The sequence below is a fragment of the Hylobates moloch genome, unplaced genomic scaffold, assembly GCF_009828535.3.
Source record: "Hylobates moloch isolate HMO894 unplaced genomic scaffold, HMol_V3 SCAFFOLD_21, whole genome shotgun sequence".
Taxonomy (NCBI): domain Eukaryota; kingdom Metazoa; phylum Chordata; class Mammalia; order Primates; family Hylobatidae; genus Hylobates; species Hylobates moloch.
The window spans coordinates 486145-511017 of NW_026652296.1; the positions used below are offsets into that span (position 1 = coordinate 486145).

Genomic DNA, 24873 nt, shown 5'->3' on the forward strand with positions numbered 1-24873 from the left:
TTTTCAGTGCATTTCATTGCAGGCGGAGGCGTCAGGATACTTCATCCCAAAACACGTTAGCGCTCAGCACCTTTCTGTTTCTCAGTTAAATTCTCTGCACTCTGACATGTGCCAATCTCAGGTGCACCTTTTCTTTTTTTAGAAGACACAGGGACTTGCGTTCCAGGGCTGTGATGATCCTCCCACCTCAGTTTCCCGAGCAGCTGGGACTGTAGGTCCGTACCACGGAGCCTAACTTCAGATGTACCTTTTGAGAAGTTGTGGTTTTTTTATTTGAGATGGTGATGCCCAGGCTGGAGTGCAGTGGTGCGATCTCAGCTCATGGCAGCCTCAACCTCCCTGGCTCAAGTGATCCTCCTACCTCAGCCCCCTAAGTAGCTGTGACTACAGGTGCACACCACCACGCCTGGCTCATTTTTTTATTTTTTGTAGAGATGGGGTTTCGCCGTGTTGCCCAGGTTGGTCTTGAACTCCTGGACTCAAGTGACCCACCCGCCTTGGCCTCCCACAGTGCTGGGATTATAGGCGTGAACCATTGTCCCCAGCCCGAGAAGTTTTGATAAATGCATGTACCCAAACCCTCCCGAGGTGCAGCACATTCTCCCAGGGCCTCCCTCAGGCCTCCAGCCGGCTTTTGGGCGAGGTTCCTTTCTTGCATCAGTGTATTTGGGCCCACCCATGCTGCTGTATCTGCCTGCACTTCTTACCTTTTTCACTGTGGCGGGTGGATCACCTGAGGTCAGGAGTTTGAGACCAGCCTGACCAACATGGTGAAACCCTGTCTCTACCTTTTTCATTGTGGCGAGACTGTCTGTAAAAAAACAAACAAACAAACAAACAAAAAACACGTTAACCATTGTGGTTCAATTTTTTGAGATGGAGTCTCTCACTCTTGTTGCCCAGGCTGGAATGCAATGGCGTGATCTCGGCTCACTGCAAGCTCCGCCTCCCGGGTTCAAGCGATTCTCCTGCCTCAGCCTCCTGAGTACCTGGGATTACAGTTGCCCAGCACCACACCTGGCTGATTTTTTGTATTTTTAGTAGAGACGGGGTTTGGCCGTGTTGGCCAGGCTGGTCTCGAACTCCGGACCTCAGGTGATCCGCCTGCCTCGGCCTCCCACAGTGCCGGGATGACAGGCGTGAGACGCCACACCCGGCTTCTCTGTGGTCTTTGATTTGCATTTCTTTGATGGCGGATGATGCCGTTCATATATCTTTTTTGGTAAAGTGTCTGTCCGGGTCTTTTTGCCATGTTTCAATTGGTCTGTCTATGTGGTGACCGTGAGGCGCTGGCCGAGTGAGTGTCGTGGCTCAGCTCGTGGTGATGAGCATCAGGCGCCTGCTCCACATCCGGGTCTCTTCTTTGGGGAAGTGTCTGTGCAGATCTTCTGCCCATCTTTTATTACTGAGTGGTGAGAGTTCCTAGGTGTTCTCGTTCCAAGTCCTTCATCAAGTATGTGCTTCGCAAATATTTCCTCTTGGCCTTTGGCTCCTTTTTTCTTTCTTTCTCTTTTTTTTTTTTTTTTTTTTTTGAGGCAGAATCTTGCTCTATCACCCAGGCTGGAGTGCAGTGGCACCATCTTGGCTCACTGCAAGCTCTGCCTCCCGGGTTCATGCCATTCTCCTGCCTCAGCCTCCCAAGTAGCTGGGACTACAGGCGCCCGTCACCACGGCCGGCTAATTTTTGTATTTTTTTTTTTTAGTAGAGACAGGGTTTTACCATGTTGGTCAGGCTGGTTTTGAACTCCTGACCTCATGATCCACCCGCCTCGGCCTCCCAAAGTGTTGGGATTACAGGCGTGAGCCGCCATGCACGGCCTCCTTTCTTCATTTTAACAGTGTCTCTTCAGGAGGATCCTTTTTTTTGAGACGGAGTCTCATTCTGTCGCCCAGGCTGGAGTGCAGTGGCGTGATCTCGGCTCAACACAAGCTCCGCTTCCCAGGTTCACACCATTCTCCTGCCTCAGCCTCCTGAGTAGCTGGCACTACAGGCATCCGCCACCACACCCGGCTAATTTTTTGTATTTTTAGTAGAGATGGGGTTTCACTGTGTTAGCCAAGATGGTCTCGATCTCCTGACCTCGTGATCCGCCCCCCTCGGCCTCCCAAAGTGCTGGGATTACAGGTCTGTGTGCCACCGCACCCGGCCGCTAATTTTTGTATTTTTAGTAGAGACGGGGTTTCACCATGCTAACCAGGCTAGTCTCAAACTCCTGACCTCATGATCCACCCATCTCGGCCTCCCAAAATGCTGGGATTACAGGCATGAGACACTGCACCCGGCGGAAACCCAACTTTCAGCATTTTCACACAAGGGAGAGTTCTTTCAACTTATCCTGATTTCTTTTATGTGTTTTTCACCTTAATTTGTTACAATAATTTAGATTTAAAATTTGGCTTTAAAATTGGGTGATTTTGGCCAGGCATGGTGGCTCATGCCTGTAATCCCAGCACTTTAGGAGTCCGAGGCGGGCAGATCACCTGAGGTTGGGAGTTCGAGACCAGCCTGACCAATGTGGTGAAACCCTGTCTCTACTAAAAGTACAAAAATTAGTGGCCGGGTGCGGTGGCACACAGGCCTGTAATCCCAGCACTTTGGGAGGCCGAGGGGGGCGGATCACGAGGTCAGGAGATCGAGACCATCTTGGCTAACACAGTGAAACCCCGTCTCTACTAAAAATACAAAAAATTAGCCGGGTGTGGTGGCGGATGCCTGTAGTGCCAGCTATTCGGGAGGCTGAGGCAGGAGAATGGTGTGAACCTGGGAAGCGGAGCTTGCAGTGAGCCGAGATCACACCACTGCACTCCAGACTGGGTGACAGAGCAAGACGCTGTTTCAGAAAAAAAAAAAAATTAGCCGGCGTGGTGGCACACACCTGTAATTCCAGCTACTCATAAAATAAAATTGGGTGATTTTTTTTGAAGCCTCTTAGGAGCTGAATGTGCACCCCCACACTCATGTGTTGAAGCCCCAGCCCCTGTGTGGCTGCGTCTGGGGAGGGCCTTGAAGGAAGTGATAAAGTGAAGTCACAGGCGGGGCCCTGATCCCTGAACACGCTCGTGAGAACGCAGCACCCACCACCCACTCTGCTCCCAGACTCTGAGGGGGGGCCCCCAGGGCTCACCTGCCACCGTCTGCAGGTCAGGAGGGGCCTCACCAGACACCAGATCTGCTGGCACCTTGACCTTGGACTTCCAGTCTCCAGAGTGTGAGGAAACTAATTTTCGTTGTTAAGCTGCCCTGCCTATGGTATTTTGTCATGGCATCCCAAGCTAAGACAAAGCCTTAATGTAAGTTTGGATATAACTTGTGTATTTAGTTCCTAGAAATGCACAATTAATATGATGTATCATTGAGGGATTTGCAAAAAAATATAAAAAGGAGTATAGTTTGGAAAAATAAAGTAGAGTTTGGAAAAATATCCCTTAGAGGCCTCCAGAAGAAGTCATACGTAGCTCGACGGTCCGAATGTCACTGTCCCCGGAGACTCCCACCCGCTCATGCCAGGCTGGACTCACCTCGTGTGCTGCCTGAGGGGGGCCCTGACACCTGCCACGCCCAGCTCTCAGCTGCTGGGCCTTACAGCACCGCCGAGTGGCGTGTGTGAGCGACATGTGCTTGTTTGTTCCAGGGGTGTTTGCAGACGTCACCTCTGCCCCTGCTTCAAGTCCCCCCTGCCCCATGCCCCTGTGTTTCTGTGGTTCTGATCCCGATTCCTGTCAACGACCACAGTGGAAAATCTGTTCTCTTGCTGTGGGAAAATATCTGCAAATCATCATCACTCAGCATATTCTGGGGGTGTTCTGATGCCCTGCATACAGCCCCACTAGAGGGAGGCTCCTCCACGAAGCCCTGGCTGGCCTGAGCTGACACTCAGAGGAATCCGTTGAATTCATGACTGAAGTCGTCACCTTTTGTTGTTGTTGTTGTTAAGTAGAAGCTTTACTGAGAGATGATTCACACCCCATTCACCCATTTTAAAGTTTGCAATTCAGAGATTTTTGGTATATTCACAGCGTCCTGCAGCTATCAGCACAGTCCACTTAGAACATTTTCCTCGGCTTAAAGGGAAACCTTGCACCTCTTAGCCCTCACCCAGCCCCTTTTTGCAGCCACAAACCTACTTTCTGCCTCTCTTGATTTGCCTGTTCTGGAAATTTAATGGAAATGAAATGGTGTATGGCCTTCTGTGTCTGGCTTTGTTCACTCAGCAGTTTTCAAGGCTCCTCTGCGTGGTTCTGTGTCTGGCTTCTTCCGCTGAGCATGTTTTCAGGGCTCCTCTGTGTGGTGGCCTGTGTCTGTTCTTCATGCCTTTTCATGGCCACATAATATTCCATTGTGGGGATGGACCTGTTATGTTTATCCATTCGTCCATCGATGGACTTGTCGGCTGTTCCACCTTTTGGCTGTTATGGGTAATGTGCTAGGCACGTCATGGACGAGGTTTTCTGTGGGATTTTGTGTCATTTCTCGTGGGTATCTGCATGCATACACGTGGAACTGCTGGGCCCCGTGGTGATTCCCGTACCTGATGTTGTGAGGACCTGCCGACCTGCTCTCCAGGAGGGCACCACGTTACACTCTTACTAGCAAGGTTCCAGGGTTCTGATTTCTTCCCATCCTTGCCAATATTATCTGATCTTTTTTTTGTTGTTTTTGAGATAAGGTCTCACTCTGTCACCCAGACTGGAGTACAGTGGCTCGATCACAGCTCACCACAGCCTCAACCTCTCAGGCTCAGGTGATCCTCCCACCTCAGCCTCCTGAATAGCTGGGACCACAGGCACAACCCACCACACTCAGCCAATTTTGTTTTATTTTAACTTTTTGTCCTGCTGTGTTGCCCAGGCTGGTCTTGAACTCCTGTTCTCAAGAGATCTTCCGGTCTTAGCCTCCCAAAATGTTGAGACTGGAAGCGTGAGCCACGGTGCCTGGCCTTTTTATTTCCAGCCATTCCAGTGGGTGTGTGGTGGAATCGTGGCGTGTGGTGGAGTCGTGGCGTGTGGTGGAGTCGTGGCGTGTGGTGGAGTCGTGGCGTGTGGTGGAGTCGTGGCGTGTGGTGGAGTCATGTTGTGTTTTGCATTTCCCTAGTGATGGGTGATGCTGAGCATCTCTTCATGTGTGTCTTGGTCATTTATACGTCGTCTTTGGACAAATGTCTAGTAATATTTTTTGCCCATTTTTATATTGAGTTACAGTATTTGTCTTTTTATTGTCAGATATATAGGTTGCAATTTTTTTTTTTTTTTGAGACAGAGTCTTGTTCTGTTGCCCAGGCTGGAGTGCAGTGGCGCGATCTTGGCTCATTGCAACCTCCACCTTCTGGGTTCAAGTGATTCTCCTGCCTCAGCCTACTGAGTAGCTGGGATTACAGGCACGTACCACCACGCCTGGCTAATTTTTGTATTTTTAGTAGAGATGGGGTTTCACCATGTTGGCCAGGCTGGCCTTGAACTCCTGACCTCAGATGATCCGCCCGCTTCGGCCTCCCAGAGTGCTGGGATCACAGGTGTGAGCCACCGCGCCCGGTGTCACTTTCTTGGTAGTATCCTTTGAAGCACAGACGTTTAATTTTGATGAGTCCAGTTTATTTCGTTGCTTGTGCTTGGTTTTGTATCTAACAATCTATTGCCAAATCTGAGATCATGCGGATTTTCTTCTAAGAATTTTATAGATTTAGCTCTAACGTCATTGATCCATTTTGAGCCTCTCCTCGTCTTTGAGAGATGGAAATACTGCCGCCCCAGGAGCCTCTGACTCTCAGGCCCTCGGCCCTGGAGCAGAGCAGGAACCAGGTCTGCAGCCCCTCATCCAGGGAGGGCAACCCCGTTGTTCTGAGTTGAGCTGTCCTCCAAAGCCTTGGCTGAGACTCCACCACAGCCATGGGACCTGGGTGGGCAGGAAAAGCCGGGCTGGGCCGAGGCTGCTGCATTGCTGGGGCAGGTGCCCAGCTCCCAGGGTGGGCTGGACTTGATGCTGCTCTGTAGCTCAGGCAGAAGCTGGTCGCTGTCCTTCCAAATCTGTCGCCTGTCCCACTTGGAGAGTCTGGGAACGACCCGTGTCTTCTGACGTGTGTCCCTCTGTCCCCAGATGCGGACCTGTCCGTCACCGAAGCCAGCAGCTCCGACAGCCGAGGAGAGAGGGCCGAGCTCTATGCACAGGTCGAGGAGGGTCTCCTGGGAGGAGAAGCCAGCTATCTGGGCCCTCCCCTCACCCCGGAGAAGGACGACGCCCTGCATCAGGCCACCGCGGTGGCCAACCTGCGCGCCGCGCTCATGAGTAAGAACAGCCTGCTGTCGCTCAAGGCCGACGTGCTGGGGGACGACGGCTCCCTGCTGTTCGAGTACCTGCCCAGGGGGGCCCACTCGCTGTCCCGTAAGTGCAGGCCCTGGGGGCCGCTTGGCTTTGCTGTGGTTTTGAAGGCTGAGAGTTGCAGGTCCCGGGCCAGGATGAGATGAGGCTGAGGGTCTGTCCCTGCTGCTCGGCCGCCTGCTGACCTCCCTGTTTCGGGAGGTGAGGGTGCGGCGTCACAGCCTGGACCGGCCTCTCGGGTCCACGGGGAGCTGGCTTTAGAGTGAGGAGGGAGTGGACGCGGTTGTGAGGGCGGCGGGCAGGGGAGCAGCCGAGTGCTTGCTGGAATGTTTCCCACCCGAGTCACTGGCTGAACGCGAGCCCGTCCGGGTTGCGCAGGGGCCGGGGGTCTTTGTGCTCCAGAGACGGGCTCGGGCGCCCCCTGCCGGCCCCTCTGTCGTCTTCCTGCTGAGACTCGTTTCGCGCAAGGGAGATGGGGGCGGTGGCTGCGAGCCGATTGCACTTGGGGGCCTCGCCTTGCGTGGCCTTTGCTGGATGATGCTGGTGGCGTGTGACTTTTAAAGATGCGTCGGATGTTGTGTTTAAAACGTAAGTGTCCCCAGCTGAATCCAGTGACGACGCGCGTGCCGAGATGTGGCCAAAAGTTCAGCCACTGCTGCGTGTCGGGCTCACCCCAGACTGACAGACTTCCTGACACGACGGCGGCATTCAGCTTTCAGAGTTTAAAAAAAAACAAAGGGGCCGGGCGCGGTGGCTCACGCCTGCAATCCCAGCACTTCGGGAGGCCGAGGCGGGCGGATCACAAGGTCAGGAGATCGAGACCATCCTGGCTAACACGGTGAAACCCCGTTTCTACTAAAAATACAAAAAATTAGCCGGGCGTGGTGGCGGGCGCCTGTAGTCCCAGCTACTCGGGAGGCTGAGGCAGGAGAATGGCGTGAACCCGGGAGGCGGAGCTTGCAGTGAGCCGAGATGGGGGTCACTGCACTCCAGCCTGGGCGACAGAGCGAGACTCCATCTCAAAAAAAAAAAAACACAAAAAACCCACCGCAGCCAGCCCCCAGCCAGCTGCCTTCTGGGCTCGAGCTCACGTGGGCCCCCGGGCAAGGCCTGGTGCTGGCACCTAGCGCATAGCTGGCACTCAGCGTGGGGCTGAGAGTGAGTGAGGCGCGTCCCGTTCCCTCCAGGGGAGGAGGGAGCGAGTCTGGCGTGAGAAGCCCCCACCTCCGCGGCTGGGGTCCAGGTGTGCTGAGTGGTGTGGACACATTGTTTCCTGAGTATTGAGGGAAGTGAAGGAAACGTGCCAGCCGTCCTTGAGGCTGGGATTTGGGAAGTCTATCTGTTTCTCTGTTTCTTTACGCTGCTCTAAAAAACAGTGTTTTTACAACTTTGTTTTCATGAGCACTAAAATATTCTTTCAAATTTTCGCGTTGGTGTGAGCACTGATGCCAACTGTTTGTGGGTAACAAAGACTACATGTGGAAAGTGGTGTTCACCTTCCCTTTATTCCGTGTACTCAGTGAGGAGCCTTGGCCATCGAGGGGTCTTGGCCCTGAAAGTGAGGCTCAGGGCTGAGCACTGCACAGAGTGGACAAGCTGCGGGTGCTGGGCTGCCACAGATGTCCTGAGGCCTCACTTCCCACATCTGAAAAACGGGGGGGTGCCACTTACACAGCTGTTGTGAATTCAAACAAAATAGCGTTTCTAAAATATCAAACACGGTGCAGGCAGAGTGTTTGTGATTTATGCTGCAAAATGTTGGCCCCGTCCCCTCTCAAATGCAAAAGTGTACTTGTCAGCAGAAATGCTTGGATTTGAGCCAACCCCGGGGTACTGGGGCCTTTCCAGGAGGCGGTGGCAGGGCATGTGGGCATCCTGCAATCAGCCAGCCAGTCAGATGGAGCGCTGGGCACGTTTCGTGGGCGTCAGGAGGGACAGGCTGGGTACGGCCAGCGGCTCATGCCTGTGGGTGTGGTCGGAGGGGGATCCCGGGCCTCCCTCACTACCCTCTCCTCCGAGCGCCTTTTCAATGAGCAGCTTGAGTGCAGCCAGTGGCACATGCCTGTGGGTACGGTCGGAGGGGGATCCCGGGCCTCCCTCACTACCCTCCCCTCCGAGCGCCTTTTCACATGAGGGGCTTGCGTCCTGTTTCTTCTGGATGCTCTCAGACCGTCATATACACTCATTCAGGGCAGGGACCCCAACACACCCAGTTCCTTTGCAGCACCCCAGGTACAGCTGGTGCGTCTTGGTTATTAAGAACAACTTTGGGAGCCTGGGCAACGTGGGGAATCCCCATCCCTACAAGAAGTTAGCCAAGCATGATGGCGCCTGTGCCCGTAGTCCCAGCTACTCAGGCGGCTGAGGTGGGAGGATCGCTTGAGCCCAGGAGGTCGAGGCTGCAGTGAGCCATGATTGCATGACTATCCTCCAGCCTGGGCGACAGAGCGAGACCCTGTCTCAAAAAAAAAAAAAAAAAAAGAAAAAAGAAAAAGAAAAAAAAAAGCCATTGGACTGAGGGGAAACAATTTGTGCTTTTTCTACTCTTTCTGCGTCTGACAGCCTTCCCTGGGTGTGGCTCCGTCCATGAAGCCTTTGGCGGTTTGTGTGTGCAGCAGATGGGGTCGGAGGGCACGGCTTGCCAGAAGACGTCGATTTCACCCGCGGCGGCCGAGCCGTGGGCCCTCTGGTGCCAGGTCTGACCTTGGGGAGCAGACACCCCAGCTTGGCCTCGGCGGCCCTGGCAGTTTCTCCCCTTCCTCCCGGGGCTTTTCTGTTCTGGGCCCCTCCTTTTGGGAAGTGAGCCCCTGAGCACGTGCAGGGAGTGGCCGTGGAGCGCGAGGCTGGGGCCTTGAGTGGTTCTGGCTTCTTCCCAGGGCCTCTCCCTGCAGTGAGAGTGCTGTGTCCTCTGCATCCTGAGTGTGTCCTAAATCCTGAAGGCGGGGTGAGGGCACACCCGGCACTCCTGAGTGTGTTTCTGTGTGTGTGGGTGTGTGTCTTTTTTTTTTTTTTGAGACAGGGTCTCGCTCTCTTGTCCAGGCTGGAGTGCAGTGGCGCTATCTCGGCTCGCTGCAGCCTCTGCCTCCCGGGCTCCAGCAGTTCTCCTGCCTCAGCCTCCCAAGTAGCTGGGACTATAGGTGGGTGCCCCCACACCCCACTAATTTTTATATTTTTAGTAGAGACGGGGTTTCACCATGTTGGCCAGGCTGGTCTCGAACTCATGAGCTCAGGTGATCTGCCTGCCTCAGCCTCCCAAAGTGCTGGGATTACAGGCATGAGCCACCCCGCCCGGCCCCATCTCACTCAGTTTTTAGTTCATCTGTGACTAACTCCAGGTGAAGTCGGCTGGTGGGTCTTTTGTTATTTCTCTTAAGTTCCAGCCTCATTTTTAATATTCTAAATTTTCCACTTCTCTTGTAAGAATTTGCCCTTTTGGGCCAGGCATGACGGTTCACACCTGTAATCTCAGCACTTTGGGAGGCCAAGGCAGGTGGATCACCTGAGGTCAGGAGTTCGAGACCAGTCTGGCCAACATGGCGAAACCCCATCTCTACTAAAAATACAAAAAATTACCTGGGTGTGGTGGCGGGCACCTGTAATCTCAGCTACTTGGGAGACTGAGGCAGGAGAATCGCTTGAACCCGGAAGGAGGAGGTTGCAGTGAGCTGAGATCACGCCATTCCAACCTAGGCAACAAGACCAAAACTAATCAGAAAAAAAAAAAAAAAAAAGAATTTGCCCTTTTGTTTTCTGTAAACACGGTTTAGAAGTTGTCAGCATCCTTTGCTTGTTGGGCTGTGAACTGGATGACCCAGAGGCCTGCCCAGCAGACAGAGTGGCTGTAGAACTCAGCGGGGGACAGGTTATTTTAAAACGTAATTTTCTGGCATCCTGCATGGTCCCTGCCTGTTTCCGGCATGCACTGAGGTAAATACTGGAAATACTCAGAAAAAACTTGGATTTTCCAAAGTTCTGTGGTCCTCCCTCACTGCCGTAGGCCTTCTGTCCCCGACGGTTGGTCCCGTGGAATCCGCGCAGAAGTAAACCGTGGACACCAGCGCCTGCCTCCGGGGAAGCCTTAGCCGAGGCGCCTCGGTGTGATTTGAAGGTGGGGTCCAGGGGCCTGGCCTCTGGGGGGGCTGCCGCGGGGGCTGCCGTGGCAGAGGAGCGCCTCAGAGTTCATGGCGCAGCCCCACTCGCCGGTACCTAGGTGGACACTGATCGGGGGAGAGAACTGAGCTTCGGGGTCTGACGCCGTCTGCTGATCTGAAGCGTTGAACTCATGGACTTTTAATTCTCTCAACACCGTGCGGGAGCACCAGGCCCCGCGGGACCGCGTGGCGCCCCTCTCTCCCTCCCCTCTCTCCCTCCCCGCCTTCTGGAGGGTCATGGACACAGAGCCATGTCCTCCCAGCGCTGAATGTGGGGGTGACTGTGGGGTCGGAGAGTGGGGGCAGCTCACTGCAGCTTGTGGCATAGCCCCCCCTCATCTTGTAGCTCTGGAAATGCGCCCCTGAGTCCCGAGGGCCGCCGGCTGCTCTCTTCCACTCCCTGTGGGAAGAGAGAAGAAGACAAGAGCGGCCTCAGCTGGGCGAGGGTCCCCAGTACCCTGTCCTCAGAGCGGGGGGAACGCAGCTTCAACTCAGGCGAGCTCTGAAGAGGGCCTGGGAGGGCGAGTAGCCCCTGCTGTGGTTCTAGGGGCCTGGCCACTGTGCCGGGCGTGGCCAGTCCTGACTTGTGACCTCTTCCTGATGTGGCCCCTGCTGTGGTTCCAGCGGTGTGACTGCTGTGCCGGGCATGGCTGGTCCTGACTTGTGACCTCCTCCTGATGTGGCCCCTGCTGTGGTTCTCGCGGTGTGACTGCTGTGCCGGGCATGGCCGGTACCGACTTGCAACCATCTCCATGTGCTGGTTGCAGGTGATGAGCATTTCCAGGGCTGGGCCTCTTGTTAGCGTGGTCTCTAGGGTGTCCTGTCGAGCATAACTCCCAGTGGCCTGGCGCATCGTGCAGGAAACGGGGACACGGCGGTCCGCACTGTGTGTCCACTGCAGCTTTGTGGCGTGGGGTGCCAGGGTGGGGATCCCACCACCTGCCCGGTTCTCCTTGTCATGAATGCGCCGTGGTTCAACAAACACTGTCCAGCTGTGGCAATTTTGCACAAGAATGGGATGGTGGTCGCAGATTTCTGAATTTAGAGAACCATTAAATATGCAGGCAGCAGGCCAGCGGCACAGAGCAGCCGACACTCAGAGGGCCTTTCGGGATGGTTCTGGAATATTCTAGAAAAACTGAACTAGTTTCTTTGGATTTGTAGGACCAATAACCTTGGCTTGGCTGTTAAATTAAACAGATGGCAGTTTCATTACTAGACCATCAATCTCTGACATCCCTGTCAGAGGACTTGCTGCACTTCTCATTTGATTCTGTTGAACTTCGTGCTTACTTTTATTCCTTTTTCAGCAGTAGGTGGGCCTCCTCCCTGTTAATAATCTTGTTCTCCCAGTAGAAACCATGAAAAGTGTCATTTAGGCTCAAAACATGGCTGCCCACAAGTTGCACTGGGCTGGCGCTGACCTCCTGGGGCCTTGAGGTGTGTGCTGCCTTTGTGTCTCCAAACAGCACGAGGACGCCAACTTCACACAGAAAAGCCGAGGATGCGCCGCCGGCCGGCCGGCTGGGGACAGGCGGCTAAGAGTCCCGCATCAGCCGTGCCTGGAAATGTGGGACACGGCCTCTGGAGCATTGCTGGCGTAACCCCCCTCACTCTTTTAAAGAGTCAAGGATTCTAGGGACAGCCACGGCGGTGCGGTCCCACCTCCCGTGAAGCTCATCCCAGCTCCCTGCAGTCCCTTCCTGGGGGGATGGCTTCTGGCCAGCTCGTTACTGGAGAAGGTGGCTGTGGAGATGGTGGAGCGGCTGGGCCCAGGTGTCAGGAGGCGTTTTGCAGAGAACAGTCGCGGCTTGTCTTTGTTTCGGTTGTGGTTTAAAGACTGTTTCCCTGTGGTATTTAAAGGATGAATCGAGAACTTTAACTTGATTCTGGATCGAGACTGGAATTGTGAACAGTTGCCGACCAAAGGGCATTTGGTGGACATGGTGCTGCACTTTCAGGCGGTCCAGGCCAGCGCGCCTTGGCGTTCTCATCGGGAGAGCATTTCTGCAGTCCAGAGGTGTTCACACTCCGACTTCCTCTGCCAAAACCCTCTGTTGGAATCCCTTGGCTCCCAGGAAAGAGACCCCCCCGCGGAGAAGTCACGGGTGGAGACCTCGGGCATTTGGGGTTGGCCGGCTGATCAAAGCACTCAAACACCTGCCTCCAGCGAGACCCTCGGGGCATCACCAGGCTCGCATCGCATGCCGGGAAGATCATCGGTGCTTCTGGAACTCTCTAGAACCCAGCAGCTGGTGCGCGTTCCTGTGGGTGAGACTCCTCCTTTCCTGTGTTCCCAGGGCCTGGGTCCCTTGTGAGGGTCGCTGATGGCAGAACAGAAGCCCCTCCACCCTCCACCCTCAGAGCCACAGGATGAGCTCTGGGGAACCGCCAGACCTAGCCCAGGGAGCCGGCGCTGCCTCCCCCAGCTCAGGTAAGACACCAGGGTGGCCAGCTTTGTCTGGGGCAACTGGGCCAAACACTTGGGGCATGGTGTCCCTGACACCCATGTGTGCGTGGCCACGGCCCAGATGAGCCCGGGCACCTCCGAGGAGGCTCTTTGGTGGCACCTGCTCTCCATGTGCCCTCCTCTCCCACCCTCAACTCAGCCAGGTACAGAGAAAACCCATTTTAGGTCAGCTGAGTTACTCGCTTTTGTAATAGTAATTGTTCCACTCCCACAGCAACAGGTTGTATGAAGTTGAATTGGTTTTTATATTTCGAGCAATTTTTTTCCCCTAATGTAAAGACATTCGATTCATGTTGCAGTGGGTTGGAAACATAAGTTCCTAGAGCTCAGTGGTGGTGGCCGGTCCCTTCCAGGCCTGGTCACTGCATGTTTCTGGACAAGCTCCGACTTGGAGGCCACTGCCCCAGCCCGAGCCGCGCAGAGCCCTGGTGGAAGGCGTTCTCCTTCCTGTGCCTGAAGTTGCAGGGTCTTTTCTATAAAGAAAGGGCCATGGGGTGTGTTTGCCTCCCTGGAGAAAAAAAAATTCTTTAACAAGAGCTCAACCACTTTTTTTTTTTTTTTTTTTGAGACCGAGTCTGGCTTTGTCGCCCAGCCTGGAGTGCAGTGGCGGGATCTTAGCTCACTGCAACCTCCACCTTCGGGGTTCAAGCGATTCTCCTGCCTCAGCCTCCCAAGTAGCTGGGATTACAGGATAGGGTATCCCGTTGGGCACACCACCACGCCTGGCTAATTTTTGTGTTTTTAGTAGAGATGAGGTTTCACCATGTTGGCCAGGCTGGTCTCGAACTCCTGACTGCAGGTGATCCGCCTGCCTCGGCCTCCCAAAGTGCTGGGATTACAGACGTGAGCCTCCTCGGCCTCCCAAAGTGCTGAGATTACAGACGTGAGCCACCTCGGCCTCCCAAAGTGCTGGGATGAGCCTCGGCGCCCAGCCTTAACTACACATTTTGGATTTTGAAATTAATTGCTATTCCCACACGAGTCATTTCTCACAGGATAGTTTTGGTGGCAGGTGTTGATGTTTTGTTAATGCATGTATTTTTTTGAGTGTCTCTTCCTTGGGAATTAATTACAGTCTTCCTTTCCAGATGGCTGTTGACAGGCTGTCTTAGTAGCGACTGGACAACGTCCCAGGTGAGTGAGGGCAGCAGAGCGTCCACCCTAGAAGTCTTGCTGCTTTTATCCCATCCTGACGGTCTATAACTCGTCTGTCTCTGGTTCTAGATCGACACCTCTCATGGCGTGGAGAGCCGGGCGGAGCGGTCCTCTTCCAGAGTTGGCTCCCGCTGGCATGAGGGTGGGTTTCTGCAGGGCCTGTGGCCTGTCCAGGATGCCTGAGGAGTCTTCTTCCAGCTCAGGCCTGGATGGACTTGCCCAGCCCTGGATGGACTTGCCCAGCCCTGGGGGCAGCCAGTGCCAGGACGGCTTGGCCTCGCCTGGAGCTCCTTGGGCGCTGACAGCTTTACCCTGAGGCCAGCTAAGGAGCCCTGTGAAGCAAGTGACAGAAGCAAAGGCACCTCCCCTGCTGGAAGTGGTTTGGGACAGAACTGCGAGTACCTCTGGTCTGTGTGCTGGAGCCAGCATTTGCTTTTACCTCAATGCTGCAACCAGATCTTTGGTGTCCAGGTCCTGGTGGCCAGCTGGGTGCAGCTGCCCAGGCGCGAGAACTCTCAAGTGTGTAGGAGCAGGAGGGGAACTGGGTGACTGCACAGCCGCGTCGGGGAGGGGATGTCTGCGGAGAGCTGTGACTGGGAGCTGGTGTGTGCCTTTCTGTGGTCATTTCTCGAGTCCTCTGCCGGCCGCTGCCAGGTGAAGGCGTCTCCGTGCCCAGCCGGTGGGCAGGTGGGGCAGATGGACCTCCAGCTTCTGCCTGACGGAGTTCAGATGACCGAGATCCTGTGGGGTTGCCAACGTGTGGGGACGGGGGGCTTTCAGGGGTAGGAAAACATGTCCCCATCCGTGGGAAGTGGAGCCACGTAGCTCCCACCCAGCAACTTTCTAGGAAGATCGAAAGACAAAGCCTGCCGTGGCGTCCTTGGCGGTGTGTGCCTGGCATGTGTGTGGTGCTCCATGTGTTGGCGTGGAATTACAGGATGTGCTGCCTTTCAGAAAGAGTGCCCCGCGGTGCCCATGCCCGTCCTCGTCGGATGTATTAGGTTCAATGTCAGCTTTCTATTCAGAGCAGGTGGTTGTGGACTTGGTGGGCTCCAGGGACCCCGAGCAGCAGGTGGGCTCAGGAGGGAAACAGACATCCCCCATTCCGGATTCTGGAATAACCAGAAGCGCCGTCTGGCAGGGAAGGTGGCATGTCGGGGGAGCCCACTCCCAGGCCAGAGATGCGTCCTGCCATCTGCCCAACAGTGCATCCCCTTTCCGGACGGTCCCCATCTTCGCTGGAGCCTCCCCTTGTTGCTCAAATCTTTATGTTCCTGAGATGAGTTTCTGAAGATGGAGAAAAGTGGGATTTCTAGCAAGGTTTGGGGCATTTTACCAAAGGTGACCGCGCTCTGCTGGCGTCTGTGAGGGTCGGGAGAGCAGTCCACACAGGCCGTGCCTTCCAAGCTGCCAGACACCTCTTTATGCAAATGCCTGTTGGAGTTTTAATGTCAGTTGTAGAAAAAATGAAGCTTTTCTTTTTTTATTGGTCAAAATGGGATCTCTTGGCCAGGTGCGGTGGCTTACGCCTGTAATCCCAGCACTTTGGGAGGCCGAGGTGAGCAGATCACCTGAGGTCAGGAGTTTTAGACCAGCCTGGCCAACATGGTGAAACCCTGTCTCTACTAAAAATAGAAAAACTAGCTGGGCGTGGTGGCGGGCACCTGTAATCCCAGCTATTCGAGAGGCTGAGGCAGGAGAATTGCTTGAACCCGGGAGGCAGAGGTTGCAGTGAGCAGAGATCATGCCATTGCACTCCAGCCTGGGCCACAAGAGCGAAACTCCCTCTCAAAAAAAAAGGATGTCTCAGCTGTTGGGCCTGAGATGATATGTCTCAACCTGGGCACCGTGACAGAAAAAGGGTGTGGCATCTGACTTTGAGATTAGTCCACGCCTGGGCTCTGCATTCATGGGTGGGGCACACCCTGGTGCTGTTGAAGCAGATCCATCAGAGGCCGCACGATGACTTTGCCTTTTGCTCTCCAGGGTGGACAGCAGGTGCCCCAGTGGGGAGAGGGTTGTCTTGGGGGTTGATAAGGAGGCCTGGTTGTAGAGATTCACTTTGCACCATTTTGCTAAAAGAGTTTGGTTAACTTTTTGAAAACAATTTAAAGATTGTAGACATGTGCCATAGAACCTAAAAAAATATGTTTGTGGCAGGTAGTAAAATGATAAAGGCTCTAAGAACATTTTTAGAATAGATAGCAGTATGACTATTCCTACTTCTAACATTCCTTCCCCTGAAACTACACAGACATTCATTCAGCATATGAAGTTTTCAGGCTGGGCGCAATGGCTCATGCCTGTAATCCCAATACTTTGGGAGGTTGTGGCAGGAGGATTGCTTAAGCCTAAGAGTTCAAGACCAGCCTGGGCAACATAGGGAGACCTTGTCTCTACAAAAGAAGTTTAAAATTAGCTGAGCGTGGTACATGTGTGGTCCCAGGTACTCGGCAAGCCGAGGAGGGAGGATCGCTTGGGTACAGGAGGTCGAGGCTGCAGTGAGTCATGACCACACCACTGCACTCTAGCTGGGCCACAGAGTGAGACCCTGTCTCAAAAAAGAGAAGAAACGCCCACACATAACCTACCCGGGAAGGGGGCCGGTGCAGGTGGGACAAGGCTGTGGTCCTTGAGAGAAGAGAGAACACAGATGAGCTGCCCTTCACCCCAGGAGTGTTGCTGGCGTATTTCCTAAACCCTGGAGCAGGAAGTGGAGCCTGAGAGGACGGCAGTGTACAGACACAGAGATTGTCCTTCGGGGCAGCTAGAGGAGCCGGAACTTGAGGGCAGAATCCCAAAAAGCAAGAAACAAAGAGGAGGACCCCAGCCTCTGCATACAACTGCCCCCACCCCAAGCCTCTAAGCCACACACACACACGTGCACACGCATGCACACACATGCACACATACATGTGCACACATATGCACACATACACGCACACATGCACACACATACGCACACGCACACACATGCACACACATGCACGTGCACAAACATGCACATGCACACACATACACACACGCACACACACACAAGAATCACTTGAACCTGGGAGGTGGAGGTTGCAGTGAGCCGAGACTGCACCATTGCACTCCAGCCTGGGTGAGAGAGCAAGACTCCGTCTCAAAAGAGAAACAAAATCTTAAAAGCAGCCAGAGGGCCAGGTGCGGTGGCTCACACCTGTAATCCCAGCACTATGGGAGGCCGAGGTGGGCGGATCACCTGAGGTCAGGAGTTCGAGACCAGCCTCAACATGGAGAAACCCCATCTCTACTAAAAATACAAAATTAGCCGGGTGTGGTGGCACACGCCTGTAATCCCAGCTACTCGGGAGGCTGAGGCAGGAGAATTGCTTGAACCTGGGAGGTGGAGGATGCGGTGAGCTGAGATCGAGTCATTGCACTCCAGCCTGGGCAACAAGAGCAAAACTCCGCCTCAAAAAAAAAAAAAAAGGCAGCCAGAGAAAAAATGCTTAACATTCAGAAGAACAACACTGATGGCTGACTTTCCCAGAAACTACAGAAGCTAGAAGACAATGAATGACGTCTTTGAAGTACTGGAAGGAAAAAGGATGCCAACCTGGAACTCTATACCCAACAAAAATATTCATCACAATTTTTTTTTTGAGACAGAGTCTCGCTCAGTCATCCAGGCTGGAGTGCAATGGCACGATCTCTGCTCACCGCAACTTTCGCCTCCCAGGTTCAAGCAATTCTCCTGCCTCAGCCTCCCCAGTAGCTGGGATTACAGGCGTGAGCCACCACGCCCGGCTGATTTTTTTGTATTTTTAGTAGAGACTGTTTCACCATGTTGGCCAGGCTGGTCTTGATCTCCAGACCTCGTGATCTGCTGACTTCGGCCTCCCAAAGTGCTGGGATTACAGGCGTGAGCCACCGCACCTGGGCTTCATCACAGTTTAAGAGTATATAAAGCATATTGTCATACAAACAAAACCAGGAAAATTCATTGCCAAATGACAAGAAGTACTAAAAGCCCTTCAGGTGAAAGAAAAAGTATCCCGGATGGGAATGCAGCATGAAGAAAGGGGTAAAAAGCACCAGAAAGGGTCTGGGTGCAGGGGCCACGCCTGTGATCCCAGCACTGTGGGATGACGAGGTGGGAAGATTGTTTGAGGCCAGGAGTGTGAGACCAACATAACAAGATCTCATCTCTACAAAAGAAAATTACCTTTTATTTTATTGATTGATTGATTGAGACAAGATCTCACTCTGTCACCCAGGATGGAGTGCAGTGGTGCAATCTCAGCTCACTGCAACCTCTGCCTCCTGGGTTCAAGTGATTCTTGTGCCTCAGCCTCCCGAGAAGCTGGGATTACAGGCGCGTGCCACCACATCCGGCTAACGTTTTTTTACTTTTAGTAGAGACAAGGTTTTGCCATGTTGCCCAGGCCGGTCTGGAACCCCTGGCCTCAAGTGATCCACCCACCTCGGCCTCACAAAGTGCTGGGATTACAGGCATGAGCCACCGTGCTTGGCCTATAAATTTTTTTTTAAATTAGCTGGGTGCAATGGCTCATGCCTGTAGTTCCAGCCACTTGGGAGGCTGAGGTGGGAGGATTGCTTGAGCCCAGGAGTTGGAGGCTGCTGTGAACCGTGGTTGCACTGCTGCACTCCAGCCTGGATGACAGAGCAAGGCTGTCTCTTATTTAAAAAAAGAGAAAAAGAAAAAAGAAAGCACTGGATAAGGCAACTGTGTGAGTAATAGAAAAGAATCTGCATTGTTTAAAGCAACAATTATAATTTGGGGGATTTTTAAACTTAAATAGAAGCAAAACATATGACACTATTAGCATGCGGGGTGGATGAGAGTTAACTGTCGTGTGGTTCTGATTCTTTATAGTCACAGGAATGATGACTAAAAATAGTAAAGTAGTGTGATTCAAAGGCTCAATGAGGAGAAGAAATGGAATAATTCTTGATACAGTTTGGATCTGTGTCCCCACCCAAATCTCATGTTGAACTGTGATCCGCAATGCTGGACGTGGTGCCTGGTGGGACCCCCCATGAATGATTTAGCTCCCTCCCCTTAGTGCTGTCCTCATGATAGTGAGGTCTCACAAGATCCGGTCGATTAAAAGCATGTGACATCTCCCCCATGGCCCTCTCTCTTGCTCCTGCGCCTGCCGTGTGAAACGCTTGCTCCCTCCTTGACTTCTGCCATGACTGGAAGCTCCCTAAGGTCTCCTCAGAAGCCGATGCCACCATGCTTCCTGTAGAGCCTGCAGAACCGTGAGCCAGTCAAACCTCTTTTCTCATAAGTTATCCAGTTTCAGGTATTTCTTTATAGCAGTGCAAGAATGGCCTGATACAATACGTGATTAATTTGAAAGAAGGCAAGAAAGGAGGAATAAGAACAAAAAGCATAAAGGACAAATAAAAAACAAGATGATAGCCTAACACCAGCCACATTAATAATTACATTATTAAAAATGAACAAAACACACAGCCTGTTTTTAAAAACTATTTGTTGGCTGCTTACAGTGGCTCACACCTGTAATCCCAGCACTTTGGGAGGCTGAGGTGAGAGGATCACTTGAGGCCGAGAGTTTGAGACCTGCCTGGGCAACTTGGCAAGACCCCATCTCTGAAAGAATTAAATAATTAGCTGGGTTTGGTGGTGCACACCAGTGATTCAAGCTACTTGGGAGGCTGAGGCAGGAGATGACTTGAGCCCAAGAGTTTGCAGTTACTGTGTGCTATGATTGTGCCACTGTACTCCAGCCTGGGTAGCGGAGCAACACCCTATCTCTACAAAAGAAAGAAAAGAAAAAGATGAATCAAGCAAACACAAACCGAAAAGAATGTCAGTATAGCAATCTTAATATCAAAGTAAACTTTGAGAGGTAACTCAGGAGGGACTGGTATAATGATAATTAGTCAATTCAGTAGTAAATATAACAATCCTAAATGTGTATTGCTTCTAACGGCTCAGCTTTTTTGTTTGTTTGTTTTTTTTTGAGAGGAGTCTCACTCTGTTGCCCAGGCTGGAGTGCAGTGGCGCGATCTCGGCTCACTGCAACCTCTGTCTCCCAGGTTCAAGCAATTATCCTGCCTCAGCCTCCAAAGTAGCTGGAAATACAGGCACGTGCCACTACCCTAGCTAATTTTTTTTGTATTTTTAGTAGAGACGGGATTTCACCACGTTGGCCAAGATGGTCTCGATCTCCTGACCTCGTGATCCACCCGCCTCAGCCTCCCAAAGTGCTGGGATTACAGGCGTGAGCCACTGCACCTGGCAACAGCTCAGTTTTAAAATACATGAAGTAAAAGCTGGCAGAACTAAAAAAAGAGATAACTTCACAATTACAATTGGGGGTTTTAAAACACTTCTCTCTCAGTAATTGATAGAACAGCAAACAAAATCTCAATAAGGATAGAGAAGATTCAAACACAGTTTTCAAATGTTAAATTCACCTTGAATTCCTGGAAATAAACACATCTGGTCACAAGCTGCTAGTTTTCTGTATTGGATTCAGTTTGCCACTGTTTGGTTTGAGTCTTGCATCTGTGTTCACAGAGATACTGGCTGTAACAGCACAATTAGCCCAGTTTGAACGTTAACACCAAACAAGTGCAGGATATTCCAAATGGACAGGAAACATTTACCAAAATAGACCAACCAGGGCCATAATTCAGGTTCAACAAATATCAAAGGATTGAAATCAGAGAGAGTATGTTCTCTGACCTTAGCAAACTGGAATTAGAAATCAGTAACAAGACACTAGAATATCCCCAAATGCTTACGTTTGCACAAGCCTCAAGTCAAAAGAATAAGTCACTATGGAAATGATAATTTTTTTTTTTTTTTTTGAGACAGAGTCTCGCTCTGTTACCCAGGCTGGAGTGCAGTGGTGCAATCTCTGCTCACTGCAACCTCTGCCTCCCAGGTTCAAGTGATTCTCCTGCCGCAGCCTCCTGAGTAGCTGGGACTACAGGCGCCCACCACCACGCCTGGCTAATTTTTGTATTTTTAGTAGAAACAGTTTCACCATATTGGCCAGGCTGGTCTCGAACTCCTGACCTTGTGATCCACTGCCTCGACCTCCCAAAGTGCTGGGATTACAGGTGTGAGCCACCGTGACTGGCCAAAATATTTTTAACTGAATGATAATGAAAAAATGCCGTATCAAAACTTTTAGGCCACATCTAAAGCAATATTTAAGGGAAACTTATAGCTCTAGTTCCATATTAGGACAGAAGAAAGGTTCTAAATTTCTTTGTCAAGAAGAAAAAGAATAGCAAATTAAGCCCAAAGAAAGTAACAGAAGGGAAATAAAGAATAGATAGGGTGAATGTGGTGGCTCATGCCTGTAATCCCAGCACTTTGGGAGGCTGACGTGGGTGAATAACTTGTGGTCAGGAGTTCGAGACCAGTCTGGCCAACATGGTGAAACCCTGTCTCTACCAAAAATACAAAAATTAGCCGGGTATGGTGGTGGGTGCCTGTAATCCCAGCTACTCAGGAGGCTGAGGCAGGAGAATTGCTTGAACCCAGGAGGAGGCGGTTGCAGCGAGCCGAGATCATGGTACCACACACCAGCTTGGATGACAGAGGGAGACTCCATCTGAAAAAAAAAAAAAAGAGCTATCAATGAAGTAGAAAGCAGACATACAAAAATGAACAGTGCAGCTGGCATGGTGGTGCACACCTGTAATCCCAGCACTTTGGGAGGTTAAGTTGGAAGGCTCGCTTGAGGCCAAGGAGTTTAAGGTTACAGTGAGCTATGATTGCACCGCTGCATTCCAGCTTGGGCAAACCCCAAAACCGAAAGTGAACAATGCCCAAAGCCAGTGTGTTGAAAAGATTAATAAAACTGATATAACTCGGCCGGGTGCAGTGGCTCACGCCTGTAATCCCAGCACTTTGAGAGGCCAAGGCAGGCGGATCACGAGGTCAGGAGATCTGAGACCATCCTGGCTAACATGGTGAAACCCCGTCTCTACTAAAAATACAAAAAATTAGCCAGGTATGGTGGCGGGCGCCTGTAGTCCCAGCTACTTGGGAGGCTGAGGCAGGAGAACCCAGGAGGCGGAGCTTGCAGTGAGCCAAGATCACGCCACTGCACTCCAGCCTGGGCAACAGAGCGAGACTCTGTTTAAAAAAAAAAAAAAAAAAAGGCTGGATGCGGTCGCTCACGCCTGTAATCCCAGCACTTTGGGAGGCCAAGGTGGGCGGATCACGAGGTCAGGAGATTGAGACCATCCTGGCTAACACAGTGAAACCCCATCTCTACTAAAAATACAAAAATTTAGCCGGATGTGGTGGTGGGTGCCTGTAGTCCCAGCTACTTGGGAGGCTGAGGCAGGAGAATGGTGTGAACCCGGGAGGCGGAGCTTGCAGTGAGCCGAGATTGTGCCACTGCACTCCAGCCTGGGTGACAGTGAGACTCTGTCTCAAAAAAAAAAAAACAAACAAAAAAAAAACCTGATATAACTCCTGTGAAAAGTGATCAACGAATATTGGATAGATAAGATTATTATACATAACTTTATGCGAATGTATTTGACAAATTGGAGGAAATGGGAAAATTCCTGGAAAACAGAATTTATCAAAACTGGAGCAAACAGGAAGAGCTCAATAGTTTTATGATCTGTTCAGAAAATTGAATTAATAACTTTAAAACCTTCCCACAGAGAAAGCTTCATGGTGAGTGCCTTCACTAGTGAATTCTTTCCAATTTTAACGGAAGAAAATGACGCCAACGTTAGACATATCTTCCAAATGCTAGAAGAAAGGAACAGTCTCCAGCCTATCTAAGCTGGCATAATCTTGATCCCAGAGCCTGACGTAGCATTACAAGAAAGGAAATTATCATTATCACTCAGCAGAGATGCACAACTATTAAAGTAAATACCAGCAAATTGAATCCAGTGAGACAGAGGAAGAACCATGCTGCACGGCCCGCAGGCTCATTCCAGGAACTCAAGGTTAAGTGAGTGTTTGCAATCAACGTGTATAATTCAGCACATTAGCCGAATAAAGGAGAGAACTCGCTATATCACCTCAATAAATGCAGAAAACACTTGATAAAAGGAAAAAACCTTCGTGATAAAAATCAGCAAATTAGAGTATAAAGAAATGTTCTGAATCTGACAAAATGTACAAAAAAAAAAAGTTAACCTTCTGGTTAATCGTGAAATCGTGATGACTCAGCCTCTGAGCATGAGAATGATACACAGATGCCCATCGTTACCACTTATATTCAGAGTTGGCTGGAGATCCCGCCCGGGTTGTGTGTGCAGGGCTACACCCGAGAGCTCCTGCCTTCCTAATGTTTGTGTCAGGAACCTCCCTTGCCCACCTCCTCCCCGAGTCCCACCTCTTGTCCCAAGCCGTGCAATACAGTGATAAAGGGACCAGGCACTGTGGCTCATGCCTGTAATCTCAGCACTTTGGGAGACTGAGGTGGGTGGGTCACTTGAGCCCAGGAGCCCAAGACCAGCCTGGGCAACATGGCAAGACTCTGTCTTTACTGAAGAAAAAGAAATGAATGGAAAGGAATAAGTAAAAGCATCATTATTTGTAGGTGACATGATTATGCATATAGAACATTCAAAAGAACCTAGAAACTTAGATTTTTAACAGGAGAATTTACCAAATATATTGGACATAGAGCCAATGTATGAAATTCAGTATACAAAAGTCAATTGTATTTCTATAAATAACAGAGTTTCATTTTATAGGACATCAAATGCCTAGGAATAAATTAAACAAAAAATATGCAAAGACCTCTACACAGAAAACTATAAAATATTGCTGGGAGAAATTAGATATTAATAAATGAAGGGATATACTATGTTCATGGAAAAGAAGACTCACTATTGTTACGATGTGAATCTCTGCCAGGCGCAGTGGCTCACACCTGTAATCCCAGCACTTTGGAAGGCTGAGGCAGGCGGATCGCGAGGTCAGGAGATCGAGACCATCCTGGCTAACACGGTGAAACCCCGTCTCTACTAAAAATACAAAAAAACTAGCCAGGCATAGTGGCGGGCACCTGTAGTCCCAGCTACTCAGGAGGCTGAGGCAGGAGAATGGCGTAAACCTGGGAGGTGGAGCTTGCAGTAAGCCGAGATCGCACCACTGCACTCCAGCCTGGGCGACAGAGCGAGACTCCGTCTCAAAAAAAAAAAAAAAAAAAAAAAGTGACTCTCCTTAAGTTGATATATTGGGTCAGCACAATTCCTGTTAAGATCTCAACAGAGGGGCGTGTGTATGTGTGTGCGTGCGCATGCGTGAGTAAGTCGACTGCTAAATATATCTGGAGATGCAAAGGATCTAGGATAGTGATCTAAGGGCACCTGGGGATTTGTGTTAATCAGGTGTGGTAGGACACACAGACACAGAAATAACTCATAAAGGGAAGAAGTTTGTTATACTCACCAATTTCCAGAATAGGAGGCCCACCAGCCCAGGCAGAGACACATGGGGAAGCACCAGGGTCAGTGAGGAGGCAGAGGGAAGAGGGGGAAATGCAGGCCGGAGCCTTGTTTGATTTCTGTGGGGAGGAATGGGTAAGGCAGGGTAAGCTGGTTTAGGATTGTGTGATTTGAATAATTTCAGCAGGCTCTGGGCATAGGAGCTGTGTCTAGTTGTATGGCCCAGGGTTGATTAGGGGAGGGGATACTGGCTGTAGTGTGAGAACCTATGGAGCAGGTGGAGGGAGTATGAGCTCTGGACGGGGCAGGTGGAGGGAGTGTGAGCTCTGTATGGGCAGGTGGAGGGAGTGTGAGCTCTGGACGGGGCAGGTGGAGGGAGT

At 51.6% G+C, this 24873-nt stretch overlaps 1 protein-coding gene across 1 annotated transcript in view; it reads left to right on the forward strand.

Moving 5' to 3' along the window:
• Window positions 1-24873, forward strand: part of ZBTB46 (zinc finger and BTB domain containing 46) — a 49473-nt gene that overhangs the window by 9895 nt on the left and 14705 nt on the right. The window contains exon 2 of the mRNA XM_032141951.2: window positions 6092-6376. Within this exon, the coding sequence (XP_031997842.1) occupies window positions 6092-6376 (285 nt within the window). The remainder of the gene's footprint in view (window positions 1-6091; window positions 6377-24873) is intronic.